The 16,277-nt window shown below is 36.6% G+C and overlaps 1 protein-coding gene across 1 annotated transcript; it reads right to left on the bottom strand.

The window, feature by feature from the left end:
- Positions 1–13,933: 13,933 nt before the first annotated feature.
- On the bottom strand, positions 13,934–15,422 carry LOC137725491 (myb-related protein 308-like). The gene is made up of 2 exons (XM_068464197.1): positions 14,888–15,422; positions 13,934–14,679 (listed from the first exon to the last, which is right to left on the bottom strand). The coding sequence occupies exons 1-2, from the start codon at positions 15,148–15,150 to the stop codon at positions 14,175–14,177; spliced, it is 768 nt and encodes a 255-aa protein (XP_068320298.1). The 5' UTR covers positions 15,151–15,422; the 3' UTR covers positions 13,934–14,174.
- Positions 15,423–16,277: the final 855 nt, after the last annotated feature.

Genomic DNA, 16,277 nt, shown 5'->3' with positions numbered 1-16,277 from the left:
TATCATACCTTACAAAAATTACTTAACATATCCTTTTGATCTAAATGGGTCAACTACCAATAGACGGACGGCCAGGATTAAGAAACTAGAAAAATACCTTCGTCACCCTTCCATTTTACCCAACTTTCAAATCATTACTTATTCTACAAATGCAAAGTGGACCACCCCATTGTTACCCATTTTAAACATTTTGGTATTGATTCGTATACTAACGAAATGTTCTCTTTGTGAAGAGATCGTATATATACAATGTTTATGTTGTCAAATTAACTTCAGTCAATCTAAATTGTTGGCCATTTGAATCTATAATCCCAAATGAAGTTCTAATTAACATATATGTCAAATATTTGAAGTAGTTCCCGCACATCCTTTTTTTATTTGTATAGACTCAAGAAAAAATATGTGCATAAGTTGCTTCTCTATTTGAAAGAAAAGATCATCTACAATGACAAAACTTAGATTTCAACAAAAGTACAAGTTAAAGCTGAGGTACAATTTAAGGCTTCTCTGTGTATGAGATTGGGTATGATTCAAAACTCGTATCTAGATTTGTATATATAAAACATTTAGGCCTCGTTTGGCACGCCGTATAAAGGACCGGATAGTATTAGTAATACGGTATCAGCTGTTTGGTGTTCCAGTGTACTAATTAAGCACCGGATAAACAAAACCAGTCCCACCACTTTAATCCCTCGCACACCCGCTAATTTATACACTCCAATGCCTCCGTATAATTTAGTCGGGTCTCCCTTTCTCCAACCTTCTCTGTTCCTGCGCATCGCCAAGTCCTCATCCGAGTTTCTTTCTCTCCCCTTCTCCCTCCTCACCTCCGATCAACATCAAGCACATACAACAGAAAAGCAGAGGTGGCGTATTAAACCCAGGCCATGGCGTCCCTATTCAGACATCCATGATGGCGGATCGAACTAGAATCGGAGAGATATTATCTGGGTTTCTTGGCCTGATGGTGGCGGTGGTTGCGAGGAGGTTGAATTAAAAAAAAAAAAAAAAAAAAAACTTCATATCTCTGTGTTTCAGATTTGAAATTTAACCCGAAAGATAAAGCTACGCTGAGTCACTTGTCACTTCCTCCCCGTCGCTTTCTCTCGTCGTCGTTTTTTATCGCCGTCGCTTTCTCTCACCATCTTTGCTCTCCTAGTCCTTGTCGCCTTCCTTGTCGTCCTCTTCTTGTGGCCTTCCTCATCGCCTACTTCCTTCCCTGCAACTGGGTCTTGCAAAGAAACATGGTGCAGCAGAGAGATGATTTCAATTTGGGATTTTTCTGCAATTGGCTGTTTGAATTTACTTGGGATTCTTCTGCAGTCGGAGAAGAAGAAGGGAGAGAGAGGGAGGGAGTTTGAGGGGTGTGGCAGAGAGATCTGGGAAAAAAGTGATGGTTTCTGTTTTTTTTTTTTTAAATTTTTTTTTAAGTTTAATTTTATTTTAAGTTTGATTCCTCCTATCCGGTATAAAACCAAACATAGTATAAATAATACGATCTTTAGTCCGATACTGCACCAAACGCCCGACTAATTTAGTCAGTACTATCCAGTGACTATTTATTCTATCCGACAGAAATAGTCAGTACAGTCCGAGCTGCCAAACGAGGCCTTAAGTTAAGTGAATTTAAGTAAACAAAATTATAAGTGTTAAACCACTCCATCACTTTTAACTCAAACATGAGAATTTAGATACATTGCGTTGAGGACGGTCTGATGTATCAACGATTCAAGTTGATAGATATCTCCCTCTTTTATTTATTATATATTTTACATATGAATATACATATGATTTAGCTAGAAGAAGAGGGCAGGGCAGGTGGGGGGAGTTATAAATAGGGATGACATGCAGATTCAGAAGAGAGGACCATTATTATTAAACAAAAACTAATGAAAAAAAGTTTGAAAATTTTGAGTTTTAACAACAAAATTAATGATAAAGTGCATAGTATCAATATCAAATTTTTAGTGTAAAAATATGATTTTTCGTTAAAATAAATCATATTAGGAGTTTTTCGTTAAAGTTCTCTATTATTAATTCTGCAGAGAAAATAAGGTTAATACTGAAAAGGACATAAGGTTGACTGATATTCAGATATGGACTTTTGGGATCCATCGCCATCATCCGAGCGACCACCACCAAACAACTTCATCATCCATCCATCTCAGCCACACACTCTCCTTTGAGTCGTATCCTCTGCCTTCTCTCTCATCTCATCCCCCCAGATCCAATCCAATCCGATCCGATCCGATCCGATCCAATCCAATCCAATCCAATCCAATGACGAAGCTTGTGTTTGTTTGTACTTGTCCCACATTATTAATGCTAATCATGTACCTCCCTCAACACCGAACTTTTCTCCTTTATCTTACCTGCCTGACTCCTGCTATCTTGCGCACTGCGCTGAGTTCCTAACCTGCATACCCCACTTTCCGCTTGTGTTTGTTTGTACCTGTCCCGCATTATTAATGCTAACCATGTACCTCCCTCAACACCAAACTTTTCTCCTTTATCTTACCTGCCTGACTCCTGCTATCTTGCGCACTGCCCTGAGTTCTTAACCTGCATACCCCATTTCCCACATGATTCATTTCAATAGATCACAGGCTACTCTCCTTTGTTAGGAGAGAAATTTACATGCAACAAAACATTACACGGTGGCAGTTTCTTAAAGCTAATTATATAGTGTGGCAGTTTCTTAAAGCTAATTATATAGTGTTATGTGTATTAACTTTTTCAGCAATTTGCAATTGCCTTGGGATGACACATCACAATGATAATATTGCTAAGCAGTCAAAATTATTGTCCTCTTTTTTTTCTTCACATAAAGCGATAGAGAATTTCATTGATCAAATCAAACGTATACAAGAAGGTGTACATTTCTCCAGCGACCAATCTCTTGATGTGCATATAAATTCGCATATAAGGAAAAAGTTCTACTTACACAACTACCACAACAAGAATCATCAGCCAGTCACAAAGACGGCAACAAAACAGACCTAGCAAACAAAACTCTTCTCCTAAGTCAATGCTACAATGTAAAATGAGTATATGAAGAAATTGAAAACGATTCATTTTCTGTTTTTTGTAGGATCTTGTAACTCCGCTAGTAAGATATTAGCATCACTTTGCTCATATATTTCGTTACCTCTCTCATTAACCTATACGTCTTCAATAATTAAGTTCTTTAATTTTGTCTCTAACAATAAGAGATCGACTCCCGTCATCCAAACTCAGATTTTTCTTTAAAACAAATAAGTAAATTGAAAAAAAAAGTCCTAACCCATTTCTTGATGTCAGATTTTGCGAATGTCCAAGTGTGTTATTGGCACTTTGCAATCCTAAATTATAAAAGGTGACGCTGGAGACCATCTTTTTTTATCATATTTTGTAGCATACATGATGTGAAGATTGATAGTTGAATTCTTTTTATAACTATTAAAAATAAAATTCAATTATCAACTATCACATCATATGGTTTACGAAATATGCTCTAAAAAGATGGTTCCTAACATTTTCCAAATATAAAATATATGGGGCCTAATACAACTATATAGCAGAAGCAGGTGAGGGTTAGGAACGAAAGTTCCTTAGTATTCTCAAAAGATGAGAAGCAACTTCAAATTATAATCTGATTCTATAGGTGCATAGCCTGACATTCGAATGTGAAAATACCTCTTCTAGCTAGTCATAGGGGTATAACTCCTTAAAAATATAATTAAGATTAATTTAATTATAATCGTACGAATTCTTCCATAATCTCAAAAGAATTAGCATGTTTTTAAGATTTGCAGGAGGGGACATAGCCATGCAAAAGGGAAGATAGAAAGTTGGGTGCTTTTGGTGTTTATTCATCGTATTTGAATTTAAACAAAATTTTAACGTGCATGTTCAGATATTCTAAATATTAATTTTAATTTTAATTTTTCTTGTCTTGGAATATTATTAACTAAAAGATTAACGCGTGATTAGGTAAGGAAGAAAAAGAAGAAGTAGATAGATTAGGGTTTAGTGTAGGAAGAACAAATAAGATGAAGAAGAAAATGACACGGTTGAAAAAGAAAGATAAATAATATAAAAGCAGGCATATTGTAGCAGGACAGGTACAAATAATTAATTAATTAATTAGGTGAGCTCGTTGTCTCGTTGAGGAAAGTAGGTACGGGGCCCAGAGAGCTGAGTGAAAGGTTGGAGGGCCCACCGCCGCAACCGCGCACATGACCTACGTTGGACGGCTGCCAACTACTACCCTGTACAAGGGGAGTTGGTATCGCGTTGGAAAGAGACCCTTTCCCACTTTTATTTTCTGATGTAAAAAATATAAGAGAAAGAACAATTAAAATAAAAAAGAACATTAAACCCTTTGCTCTCTCTCTATTTGCCCTTTCTTCATCCACAGATTACAAGCCTGCCATTAGTTAATAGTCCGTGGACTGATACTCATTGTTTACAAAATGATATCCGTACCTTGTATTTCCTTTGCACATCTTTATTTATTTCAATCTCTTAGATTATGTTTACTTAACAGATACTAGTATACGTCCACACACAATGTGTATCAAATGTTTTATTTTTATTTTTAAAATTGAAGGAAAGAGGAACAGAGTGAGAGAGACGACGAGAAAGGGGAAAGAGAGGAAGAGAGGTTTATTTTTTATTTTTAACTTTTTTTTAAATTAGAGATGTTAAAATCACCTGTAAGTGAGGCTTAAACAAAAAACAACAAAAATTTGTTTTGTGAAATTACATTAGTGCCTTAACTTCTTTGTTGCAATAGAAGACTAAATAGTAATTTAGATGAGAAAAAGAATTGAAGAATTAAGAAGTAGGGGGAAGTAAAGAAAGAAAATCGAATCAACTAATCCTGCCATAGTTGATCTTAAAATTCTGATATTTAGATATTTAATTACGGATTTTAAGGAGAATAACTTACATTTTAGTGATTCCTTACGTGTAAGTAACTGTAGGAGAAAGTTCCTCTACATCTTTATTCCCATAAAAATAATTTTAGTAAACGCAAGAAATTCGAGAAGCAAAGTGATTCCAATTCCTATTCCTTGTAACTTATAAGTAAATTCAAATACAAAATAAATAAGGGTGTGAAAAAAGAAAAAATAAAGTCATTTAGTAAACTATACAAGTATAAGATCATTGTTGATTGTGAGCAGACTGAATTTGAGGTAGAAGTGTAAAACGAATGCAGCTGATATGGACACGAATGATGTGGTCTGGTCATTTAAAACATGAGAAACATGCATGGTATGGTATGATACGTTCTAAGTCCTCTCTTTATTTCGGTCTCTTTTTTTAATCTATATTTTTTTATTTTTTTTCGTTGTTCAAGTTAAGGGTCTTTTTTTACTATTTTATGTTGCTTATAATATTATATCGTTTTTTTTTTTTTTTGTGTGTTTATTTATAAGTATATCCTGAGATAAAATTGTTGCATGTATTCTTCTCTTAATGAGATACACACACACACACAAACAAACTGCATAGTTGATTAGGGAAATCCCAACTAATAAAGAAATTACAATGAGGAAATTCTTTACTCACATCAACACTCTCCCTTAAGTTGATGTATACATATCACCTAAACTCAACTTTAAATGAGTAGTGAAAAATCCTTGTCCCGCATGTGTTAACACATCTGCTAATTGCTCATTTGATCTTACATACGGAATATCGACAAGCTTGATGTCCAACTTATCATTGATAAGATGTTTATCCACTTCAATAGGCTTCGTACAATCATGTTGAACCGGATTATTGGCAACCTCCCTAATTGCTTGATTATCAAATAGAGTTGCATTGGACCCTTCGGTTTATAACCAATTCCCGTGAGAAAAATTCAAAGCGACAAAAGCTCACAAATACATGAGCTAAGCCCCTAAAGTCAACCTCTATAGTAAGATTGTGGTGTCGACGCTTCCAGAAGATGTGCCCTTGCAGTCTTGAGAACATGACTATTTTTTGTTGGGCCACCCCATTCTGTTGAGGTGTTTAGGGATATATGGTCTCGTGTAGGATGCCTTGTTCTAGAAGAGATAATTTGACATTGACATATTCACCTCCATTATCCGAGCGAAGCACCTTAATAGGGAGTGAAAATTGAGTCTAAACTAGTTGGTTTAAGCTTTTGACAATTTTAGTGACATCACTCTTGAGGTACTGTATAAAGCCAAGTTATTTGAGTACAATCATCCACAAATAACACAAACCAGTGAATTTCATGTTGAGTAGAAACAGAAGAAGGACCCTCACATCAGAATGTACTTATTCAAACAGAATATTTCTTTTAATGAAGCCTACTGATATGAAACACAGGGACTTTTTGCTCAATTACAAACATTACACATTAAATCAGAGTCCAAAACACCACTAAAGAGAGACGAAATTAAATTTCTCAAATAGCCAAAAGATGTATGTCCAACTGCTGATGCCACAACATAATTTTCTTCAATTGGTCACCATTCTTACTACGAACATGATTAACTCTGCCTGGTGCACCATCGTCGACATAGTACAACCCCTTTCTCTTAGTGCCACATCCAATAATCGCTTGAGTCCGGATATCTTGAAGGAGGCAAGAAAACGTTAATACAATACAATCCAGTTGTTTAGCAACTTGACAAACAGATAAAAGATGGTTTGATAAAGCCTGAATAACTAGAGTATTATGCAATGATAAAGATGGGGTGAGAGAAATAGAATGAGCTATTGTTACTGAAATAACATCTCAATTTGCAGTGATGACGTTCTATTTAAGTGGAGGAGTCACGAATTGAAAGAGAGACTTGTCATACGTCATGTGATCAGTAGCATCAAAATCAACAATCCATCTCGAAGTCACGATCTCCATACGCAATTAATGCTTTTATCAATTGTTCTAAATCATCCCGATTATACGAGAGGGATATTTGATCAATAAGAGACAAGATTGACACATTTTTATCAAGAGCCGATGCAGTCGCGGTAGATCCATCGTAGAACATATGAGACACTATCCCAAATATACTTAGCAGTTTGTACGTCAATGAACAATCCAAGTAGGTGTAGCTCCATTGTTTTCGGTTACCACCCCTTTACAATTGCATCTTCGGTTATCCACTTTGAGAACCTGGGCTCGGATAGCCAAGCTTTCCTGACCCCGTTGCATAGACTTCCACCATTTGAGATCAAATTGAAAAATTGGTACCAGAGAGTTTAAGCCCAAACGGCAGGGAATTAGCATAGGGTGAATCGCTTAAAGTAGAGACTGAAATTATATCGCTAGGTTTCTATTTTCTCCCATAGATGAAGTCGATTGATATAGTGAATTTAGGTTTACAGTTTGAGTAGGATTGATTGTCTCAGACACAAGACAACCAACAAATAATTGGAGTCGGCAACCGGGAAGAAATTGACAAGTAAGGATTAGGGCCAACTAGTATAGTAGCATGTCAAGGGTTTTGGTTTGGTGATGATCTCAAATAAATTGAAATTGCGCAAGAAGTGGTGCGGGCAAATAGCAATTGCCGCCCAAGGTTTTTCAGGAATTGAGACAAGTTGAAACCTACTCTGGTATTAAGATAAAATGTAGATATTATAAATTTGGATTGTTTTATGTATTCTTTTCTCAAGGAGGCAACATATATACAAAATACATAGTTAACTAGGGTTACAAGAAAATCCCTAATTAACAAGTTAAAACCAACTAATAAGAAAATTACAATAAGAAAATCTCTAACTCACACCAACATCATGTAATTAGATTATTTTTAATTCCTATAAAAAGGGCAATAATATTAATAAAACCTAATGGTTTTGGTAAATCCAGTGAAGCTCTATTATGCCTATTGATCGACTCGACCCACATCATTGTCATCCTTAACGATATCAACTCTTTGCAGTAGGATGATGTACTACTCAGAATGTTCAGTGCTCGTCCCTTTTCACATACATGTTCACAGTTGCCTAATTATGTATAAATCGCAAGAGTACAATACTTTATTTGTTAAGTTCTTGATAACTCTTCTAACCTAGCACACTAAATTTCTTGCCAACCCTTTGTGTGGTCACATCTTCCCAACTATTATATTCTTCATAAAGTCTGATTAATTTTGGATTTATTTTGGGGTGAAGTGTAGGGCAATATAATGTGGAGCATAAGGTGAACGTGAACCATAATTAGTTTAGTCTTTCACACATGTGGAGTCCTAAGATAGAGCCATTATTTCATATAACATGCACATTTTTGTCATTAAGTTGGAAATGCTGTGATCTAACAGCGGTTGGGATATAGTACCTTTCTACCAAACAAAAGGTGCACGTGGTTGGATGCAATTATTTAACATTTGAGAAACCCTAAGGGTATTTTAGTAAAAACACAGCTAAGGATCTAGAAGAAAGACCCACTGAAAAAAAATAAAATAGATAAATTATAAGGTCAGTCATGCATATGATGTTGGTGGAAGTTGAAGCCATTGAAACAATATATAATTAGGGTGGAACAATAATTATTCTATTGAAAATTTGATGGAGAGAGACAGAAGCAATACTTGACCTAATATAGTCTTTGTGGTAAGCAATTTTTTTCTTGGCAATAACAAGTGAAAAGAAAAAATAATTTCGTGGAAGCTTCCAATGGTTCTACCGAACACCTTTGAAAAAGGAAAATAAAGTAGCATAAAAAGTAGCTCCTTTTCTAATGTGGGAAGGGCATCGTTTTTTTGTTCATCTTTTTTTAATTTCTGGATTTTTTTCTTGTGTCCTTTTGCCCATGACCATCTATGTCTTAAAGAGACCATTTGATTTGCTTTTTGGGATGGAAAGTGGCAAGTCTTCCTTCTTTGGGAGATTTCGCTTTATTATTTTGTCTGCCTCTGTTTTTGTTTTGCATTAATCTCTAACTAAACATATTTACGTTGGTAATTGTCCATAACACAATTAGTGATCACTAAATTATATAGGGTTTTAGTTTTACTTTGATTATTTTATATGATTAGGTGGCTACGGATTAAATCTAAACCAATGAAACAGAGCCAGGCACTACTATTAGATGGATTAATAAAGATTTGTTGTTCTAGTCGGACCCAAAGTGACATAACATACCAATGAATATATGTTTGATGATAAAATTTGGATGGTGGATATGAGTCATTGACCTACAATTTCGTCACATTTTTAATCATGAGGCAAGCACGAGAAATACAACTTTAAAAAACTAGCTAAGTTGTTCAAGTGATAGACTTGAAACTATTAAAAGTTTGGGTAAATTACAATTTACCACCTCAGATTTGTGATCGATTTCAATTTCTTACAACATCTTTAAAACATTTAATTTTCATACCTCAAGTACTATTTTATTTCAATATAGTACATCTATTACATTTTCCATCCATTGATCCGTTAAGAGCTGACGTGGCTGACATATTTGTGTCATGTGGCTGCCAAATTTGTGCCATGTGGCAAAAAATAATTTTTTATTCATTTAAAAATAATTAATTAAAGAAAAGTTATTTTAAAAAAAAAAAAAAAAACCCAACCTAGAACCCATCTCCCCCCCCCCCGCGGACCCACCTCCCTCACCCGCAACCCCCCTTCTCCCTCTCCACCCTCTTCACCTTTCTCCGTTTCTCCCTCAATTCACCACCACGCAACTCCTCTGGCTTTCCCAGCGATGTAAAGCCTACGGCGTTGCTCCAACCCATCCCCCCCCCCAACTCTTCTTCTCACTACCAAGCTTCCCAACAGCAGTAACCAGCTCGCCCGAGTGGTCCCCTCAGTGACTGGGAACATCAGCCCTGGTGCACGCCGGCTCTATTGCCTCTTGATGTTGTTGAGCTCCATTTTTGGCTGAGGAAAATCAACGACGGCGGAGGAGTCGAGTTCGAAATCCGGCCAGTCAGGTCTAGGTCCCATTGACAGAAGGGGTGGGCTCGGGTGGGATTTTTGGGGGTGGGTGATGGGGGATTTTTGGGAGGGGTGATGGGGATGGGAGAAGGGGATGGGCTTGGTGGGATTTTTGGGGTGGGTGATGATGGATAGGAGAAAAAGGTGGGTCGGGGAAGACGATTTTTTTTCTTTTATTTTTAACTTTTTTTAGTTAATTATTTTAATATTTAAATTTTTTTATTAAGTGTTTATCCACGTGGCACAAATGTGGCAGCCATGTCAGCTCTTAATGGACTAATGGATGGAAAATATAATGGATGTATTATATTGAAATAAAATAGTACTTGAGGTACGGAAGTGAAATGTTTTAAAGATGGTGTAAGGAATTGAAATCGACCCCAAATCTGAGGTGGTAAATTGTAATTTGCCCTAAAAATTTTGATGTATGGACCAACATGTGTCATATCCCGGCCCGGGGCGGATCACTTCCCGGGCCGACTCCACCACCGTAGCACGATATTGTCCGCTTTGGGCTTACCATTCCCTCACGGTTTTGTTTTTGGGAACTCACGAGCAACTTCCCAGTGGGTCACCCATCATGGGATTGCTCTAGCCCCTTCTCGCTTAACTTCGGAGTTCCGACGGAACCCGAAGCCAGTGAGCTCCCAAAAGGCCTCGTGCTAGGTAGGGATGAGAATATACATATAAGGATCACTCCCCTGGGCGATGTGGGATGTCACAATCCACCCCCCTTAGGGGCCCGACGTCCTCGTCGGCACACCACGGCCAGGGTTAGGCTCTGATACCAAATGTCACATCCCGGCCCGGGGCGGATCACTTCTTGGGCCGACTCCACCACTGTAGCACGATATTGTCCGCTTTGGGCTTACCATTCCCTCACGGTTTTGTTTTTGGGAACTCACGAGCAACTTCCCAGTGGGTCACCCATCATGGGATTGCTCTAGCCCCCTCTTGCTTAACTTCGGAGTTCCGACGGAACCCGAAGCCAGTGAGTTCCCAAAAGACCTCGTGCTAGGTAGGGATGAGAATATACATATAAGGATCACTCCCCTGGATGATGTGGGATGTCACAACATATGTATATCCTACCCAACTAATTAAACTCTTAATTTAGACGACGAAGAAAAACTTGCATATCATGTGTATTAATTTTAATGTGTCTCACATATATGTTAGTGTACCTTTTAGATAATGTTACAAATGCAAAATACATGTTTGATGCAACAAGTGCATGCATGCAAGTTTTCTCATAACGAACATTGTGTGTTCACAAAAAAAAAAAAAAAAAAAAAAAAAAAAAACGGTGTGTTTATGTTTTTGTTTCTTTTTAAATTTTTGTGTGTTCATTATTTCTTTGTACGTAGATTTTTGTTGTTGTTGATGTAGGAGTATAAACGCACTCTCTAAGATTGAAAAGCAGAAATAGAGAATGACAAGCGGATAAATGATGGGTTTGCCAAAATGTACTCCAATTGATCAACTCTTGAAGTAATTTTTATAGAAAACTTAGAGTTGTCATAATGTACTTTAGAAGAATAAAAAAAAAGTAGCACATATCCGACCAAATGTTGTTTTACGCCCCCATTTTTGTCTTCCTATTAGAGCATGAATAGTGACTGAATGCTAAACCTAGTGAGAGCTCCAATTTACATGCATTCCCTCCCTGGAGATGCTCTTAGGGCATTGTTTTATGCAAATCTTGAGTTCCAACTTTCTGGGCATGCTGTATTAGTCTTAGTCAGAAGAAGGTGTGCAAGTATTGAATGATTAAAGAAAACGAGTGTCCCTAAAAGAAAATAATTGGTAGAGTTGACAAAATCATCAAACCTGCTAGACAATTTACAATCCGGTTAACTTGAAGTCAACAAATAAGGGCTTCAACTCTTCTGCTGGTATCAAATTATCAATGGCGTCCCTTAAATTTTGACCTAATATATCCATCGAGCTACAAGTTGTTGCAATACCTCCATCGACAATCAAGAATCAACCCATGCCATGCATGCAGCAGCCTCTTCAATGCTCAAGGGTCTTTGAACTTAATTAATTAATTAATTAGCGCAGAAAAAGAATGATAAATTAAAAATAAATAAATAAATAAATAAAGGGGAAGAGTTGACTCTTCATGTCTAATCAATTTATTAGAAGAGGCTTCAATTCATGAATTAAATTTTAAAATGTATAACAACCGACTTCTTGTTTCATAATTCAACCAAATTATTCCATATTGTTTATTTATCATCTCATCCATATATTTAAATGAAGGTTGCTGGTGCTGGTAGCACCAACTATAACCAAATTGAGATTATACTAAAGTTTGCTTGCCAAACATACTACAGTACATACTATATTGTTACATTAATCACTACCACTTAGTACTACGGTCTATGTATTCCTCTTTACTTGTAAATGAGATATCTTAGGTTTGATTCTCACCAAAGGCGAATTTGAATCACATTATTGCTAGCCTATTGTGAGGTTTAGCCCACTCCTCCACCACGTTAATTAGTGTAGACAATATCATTTGTTTAAAAAAAAAAAAAAAAAAAAAAGAAAGGTACATTAATCACTAACATTCATATCTAGTGCGTCAACACTGTTCATTTCTGGTAATTAAACAACTTCACCAAAGGAAAAAAAAAACGCGTAAAATGATTTTTTTCTTCTCTTATTATTATGAAATATAAGATGAGAGTCAAGCTCTTGTCATGATTGCTAGAGCGAAATATTTTACCACTGGAGTTATAAGTTCTTGTTTATGATCAAAATTTATAGACCTCAATTCTCTTGTGGTCAAATTCCCCATGACAAAATAACTCTAGTGGTTTAAAAAAATATGGTGGGATGTATAGGGTTTAGGTAAGTAGTTGTTGCAAAACTTCTAAATTAAAATGATGATTAGTATGTAGACTACTCCAATGATTCTTTCCAATAATGAACGTCCCTTAAAACCCAAACTTTTCATTGTATAGAATGAAGTACTCTTACAAAGTAAGAGACATGAGAAAGTCTGGAGCGTCACTAATTGTATATAATATTATACGTCTATCTGTCTCTCGTTACGTGACTTACCTCATTACAATCAGAAATAGGGTAAACTGTCAGATAAATGTTTTGACAGAAATCACTAGAGAGAAGGTGCTAGGGTTTTTCATATTTGTGATACATTTGTGATAAATAGTATGGTAGGTTGGGATTTCAAAACTGGGAGGTTGGTAGAGAAATGGGGTACTACGGACAGTTGGTAGTTCCTTCACGATTTTAAATAGTGTTTGGGGGTTTTAACTAAAGAAGTGATAGGCTACCCACCACTCCCTATCTCTCTTATTTCTCCTCCTCTCAGAGCTTATCCGTTTCCTCCCAAATGAGGAAAATTCAGTCCCCTTCTTCTACAAAGAGACAAACCCCCCAATAAAGAATGTAACAATTGGTTCAAAAATCAAATTTCAATAATGGATGTTGTGTTGGTGATTTTAGAATATAGTATTTTATATATGACTAGATATTTTAGAAAAACCGTTTAGAATATAGAAATTAATCAAAAAGAAACCATGCTCTTTTGAATATCTCCAATAAGGAAGGGTAAGGATTGACCACACTATTGTGTTGAAGTGTTGAAGTCTTGAAGCAAAATCATTATAGTTTTGCAAACATAAATTAGGTCAATTCAGTGTGCTAGTTATCTTATACTTAAGTTTAAATTCTTTTTATTTATTTATACCAGAGTAGTTTATGTTTTATTTTCGTCAAAGAAACAACAACATCATTGCTTTTATTTGAAAAAAAATTGAAGATATAGAATTTGAGTTTGAAAGAGAAATACACAAAAAAACTCAACACCTATCTTTGGGTATATAGAGATCCAAATAAACAACTAGATTATTTACCAACTCTTACTTAAAATTGCTGGTAGCAACAACCACCATAACATGGCTTAAACCCTTTTGAAGAATCTGACAAATCCCAATTTGTCCTTTTAAATAGAAAAAACAAGTGAAATAATATAGACAAGGGTAGGCTGAATTGTTTTCTATAACAATGAACATAAAATAACTCACATTCTAGTAAATATGATCATAGACATTCATCATCAATCAGCACTGTACTGGTATTATACTAAAATATGCACTACCAGTCATAAAAATTCGAGACAAAAGAGAAAATTAGAGAGCTTTCATGGGATAATTAGCAAAAGCAATCTCTTTCTCTCATTTCTCTCCACTCTCATTCCAACTACATATTACAATTTTTAATTTTCATGGACTCCAAATTAATTAACCTCATTTCATCTCCAAGCTTCTGTAATCCAAGACCCCATTTTTCAGCCCCAAGAAATCATATCCAATTTTGGCAGTGCCACTGGTGGTTCCACCAAAAGCATCCCTCCCACAGCTGCAATTCTTTGCATCTTGAATCCCCAAACTGCAAGAAAAACAGAGTCCTCTCCCTCCACTCTTCAAACTCTCACTGCGTTGCTGAGGCTGGCAGGGAGGGCTGATTTGAAGCTCAAGATTCAAGTCAGGGCACCTTTCCTGAACTGGTTTTGTTGAATGCTTGCGAACAAGCCCATTGGTTATGGAGATTTTTTCATCATCTTCTTTGATATTTGCAGAAGCAGCAGCAAAAGAAATTGTGGTTGCAGATTCCTGAGGAGTCTCATTGAGTGGCCTGTGAGTTGTGGGGTCAATCCCTCTGGTCAAAAGCTTCCTTCTTATGTGGGTGTTCCAGTAGTTCTTTATCTCATTGTCTGTTCTTCCAGGCAGCCTTCCAGCTATCAAAGACCATCTGGAAACGTAATCCAAACAAAACCCATTAATCTTAAAGAACCCAACAACATATAACACAATTTTCAAATGTTTTGAAACACTGTTTATATTTCATGAGGACTACGTAGGAGGTCACTTATCCTAGTATTATTCTCGTCCGAACTCACAAAGAGTTTGTTTTTAAAGCAGGGTATGTACGAAGAGTTAAGGGAATTAGTTGGGCTTACTTGTTTCCGAGGAGGCTATGGAGTTTGATGATGAGCTCATCTTCTTCTTCCGTGAAATTGCCACGCTTGAGATCAGGTCTAAGGTAGTTGATCCACCGCAGCCTGCAGCTCTTCCCACATCGAAGGAGGCCCGCCGCCTTGGGCAGCGAACGCCAGCAGCCTTCGCCGTGAGCTCTGATGTAGGCAGTGAGGCGGTCGTCTTCTTCCTTGGTCCAAGCTCCTTTGTTGGTGTGAGCCTTCTCGCAGCAAGGAGATCTTCCCATTTGAAAATATAAATGAAAAAAAGTTGAAAGCTTTCAGAAGAATAATTAGTTGTAGCCAAAAAGCCGTTGCCTTCGTTTGTTGGTTTATGTCTGGTTTTTTGGTTTTTGCGACGGATGAAGTGGTGGTGGAAAAAATGGAAAGCCTTGTTTTTTGTATTTGCATTTGCTGCAACACAAAGGCCAGCCCTTGTGAGGACTTGGCGTATGTTTTTATAGCCTTTTGACTAAGAGAAAAAAGAAGGAGAAGGGACCCTAAATGCTTCTAGATGTGAGTTGGTGAGACAGGTTAGAGGGAGTGGCTGGTGGGCTCTCTCTCCTCTCTTCTGTCTTCTCTCTTTCTCTCACTAGATGATATTATTATGGCACCAAAATCACATATAATAAGTTAAAGGGACATTAACTATTGGCCCTACGAGCAACCTTCAGGTAGGTGTAAAAGTAAGGTATATTATGTAGGAATTGTATCCTCTCCTGAGCAAATGGTGGGAATTTTCATAACCACATAAAACGGACTGTTAAATTTTGATCCAACGGTTACAATTATTATAACTTTATAGGGACCTTCATGTTTGTAACCGTTAAATTAAAATCCAACAGCCCGTGTTGTGCGGTCATGAGCATCCCCACCATTTGCTCAAGAGGGGTTCCAATTCCTATTATGTATGTGTGTGTGTGTGTGTGTGTAAACTGGTGTTATCCACACATTCATTCTTAACTCTCAAACATCTCTCTTAATCTGCGGTTATTGAATCAAATGAATTTAAAAAGATTAATGAACAAAAATTAACAAAAGTATGGGAGGGGTAAAAATGATGTGTAAATAAAATTACACTATGTATAGTGCAAAAACATGGTGAGATTTCTGTTTTATCTGTGTGTGTCTTAAACTTTTGAGATAAAATATAACTCCAATTCACTAGACAACATGTACGATAACAAATGTAGATGGAAACTACCGTATATTAATGGTGTAGTGGTTGGTACAAATTGAATTTCATGATACTGACCATGAGAGCCTATATTTTCTTGCAGTACTGTTGGGAGTCTTGAATGCTTCAGAGTTGGTTCCATGGAATGTCATGATAGAAGCGATTCCACGTTTCTCCATCTCTTCTTTTTTTGTCATC

This window comes from Pyrus communis, chromosome 2, assembly GCF_963583255.1.
Source record: "Pyrus communis chromosome 2, drPyrComm1.1, whole genome shotgun sequence".
Lineage (NCBI taxonomy): Eukaryota > Viridiplantae > Streptophyta > Magnoliopsida > Rosales > Rosaceae > Pyrus > Pyrus communis.
The sequence above is the reverse complement of the archived record's forward strand: the minus strand, read 5'-3'. Positions and strand labels throughout refer to the sequence as shown.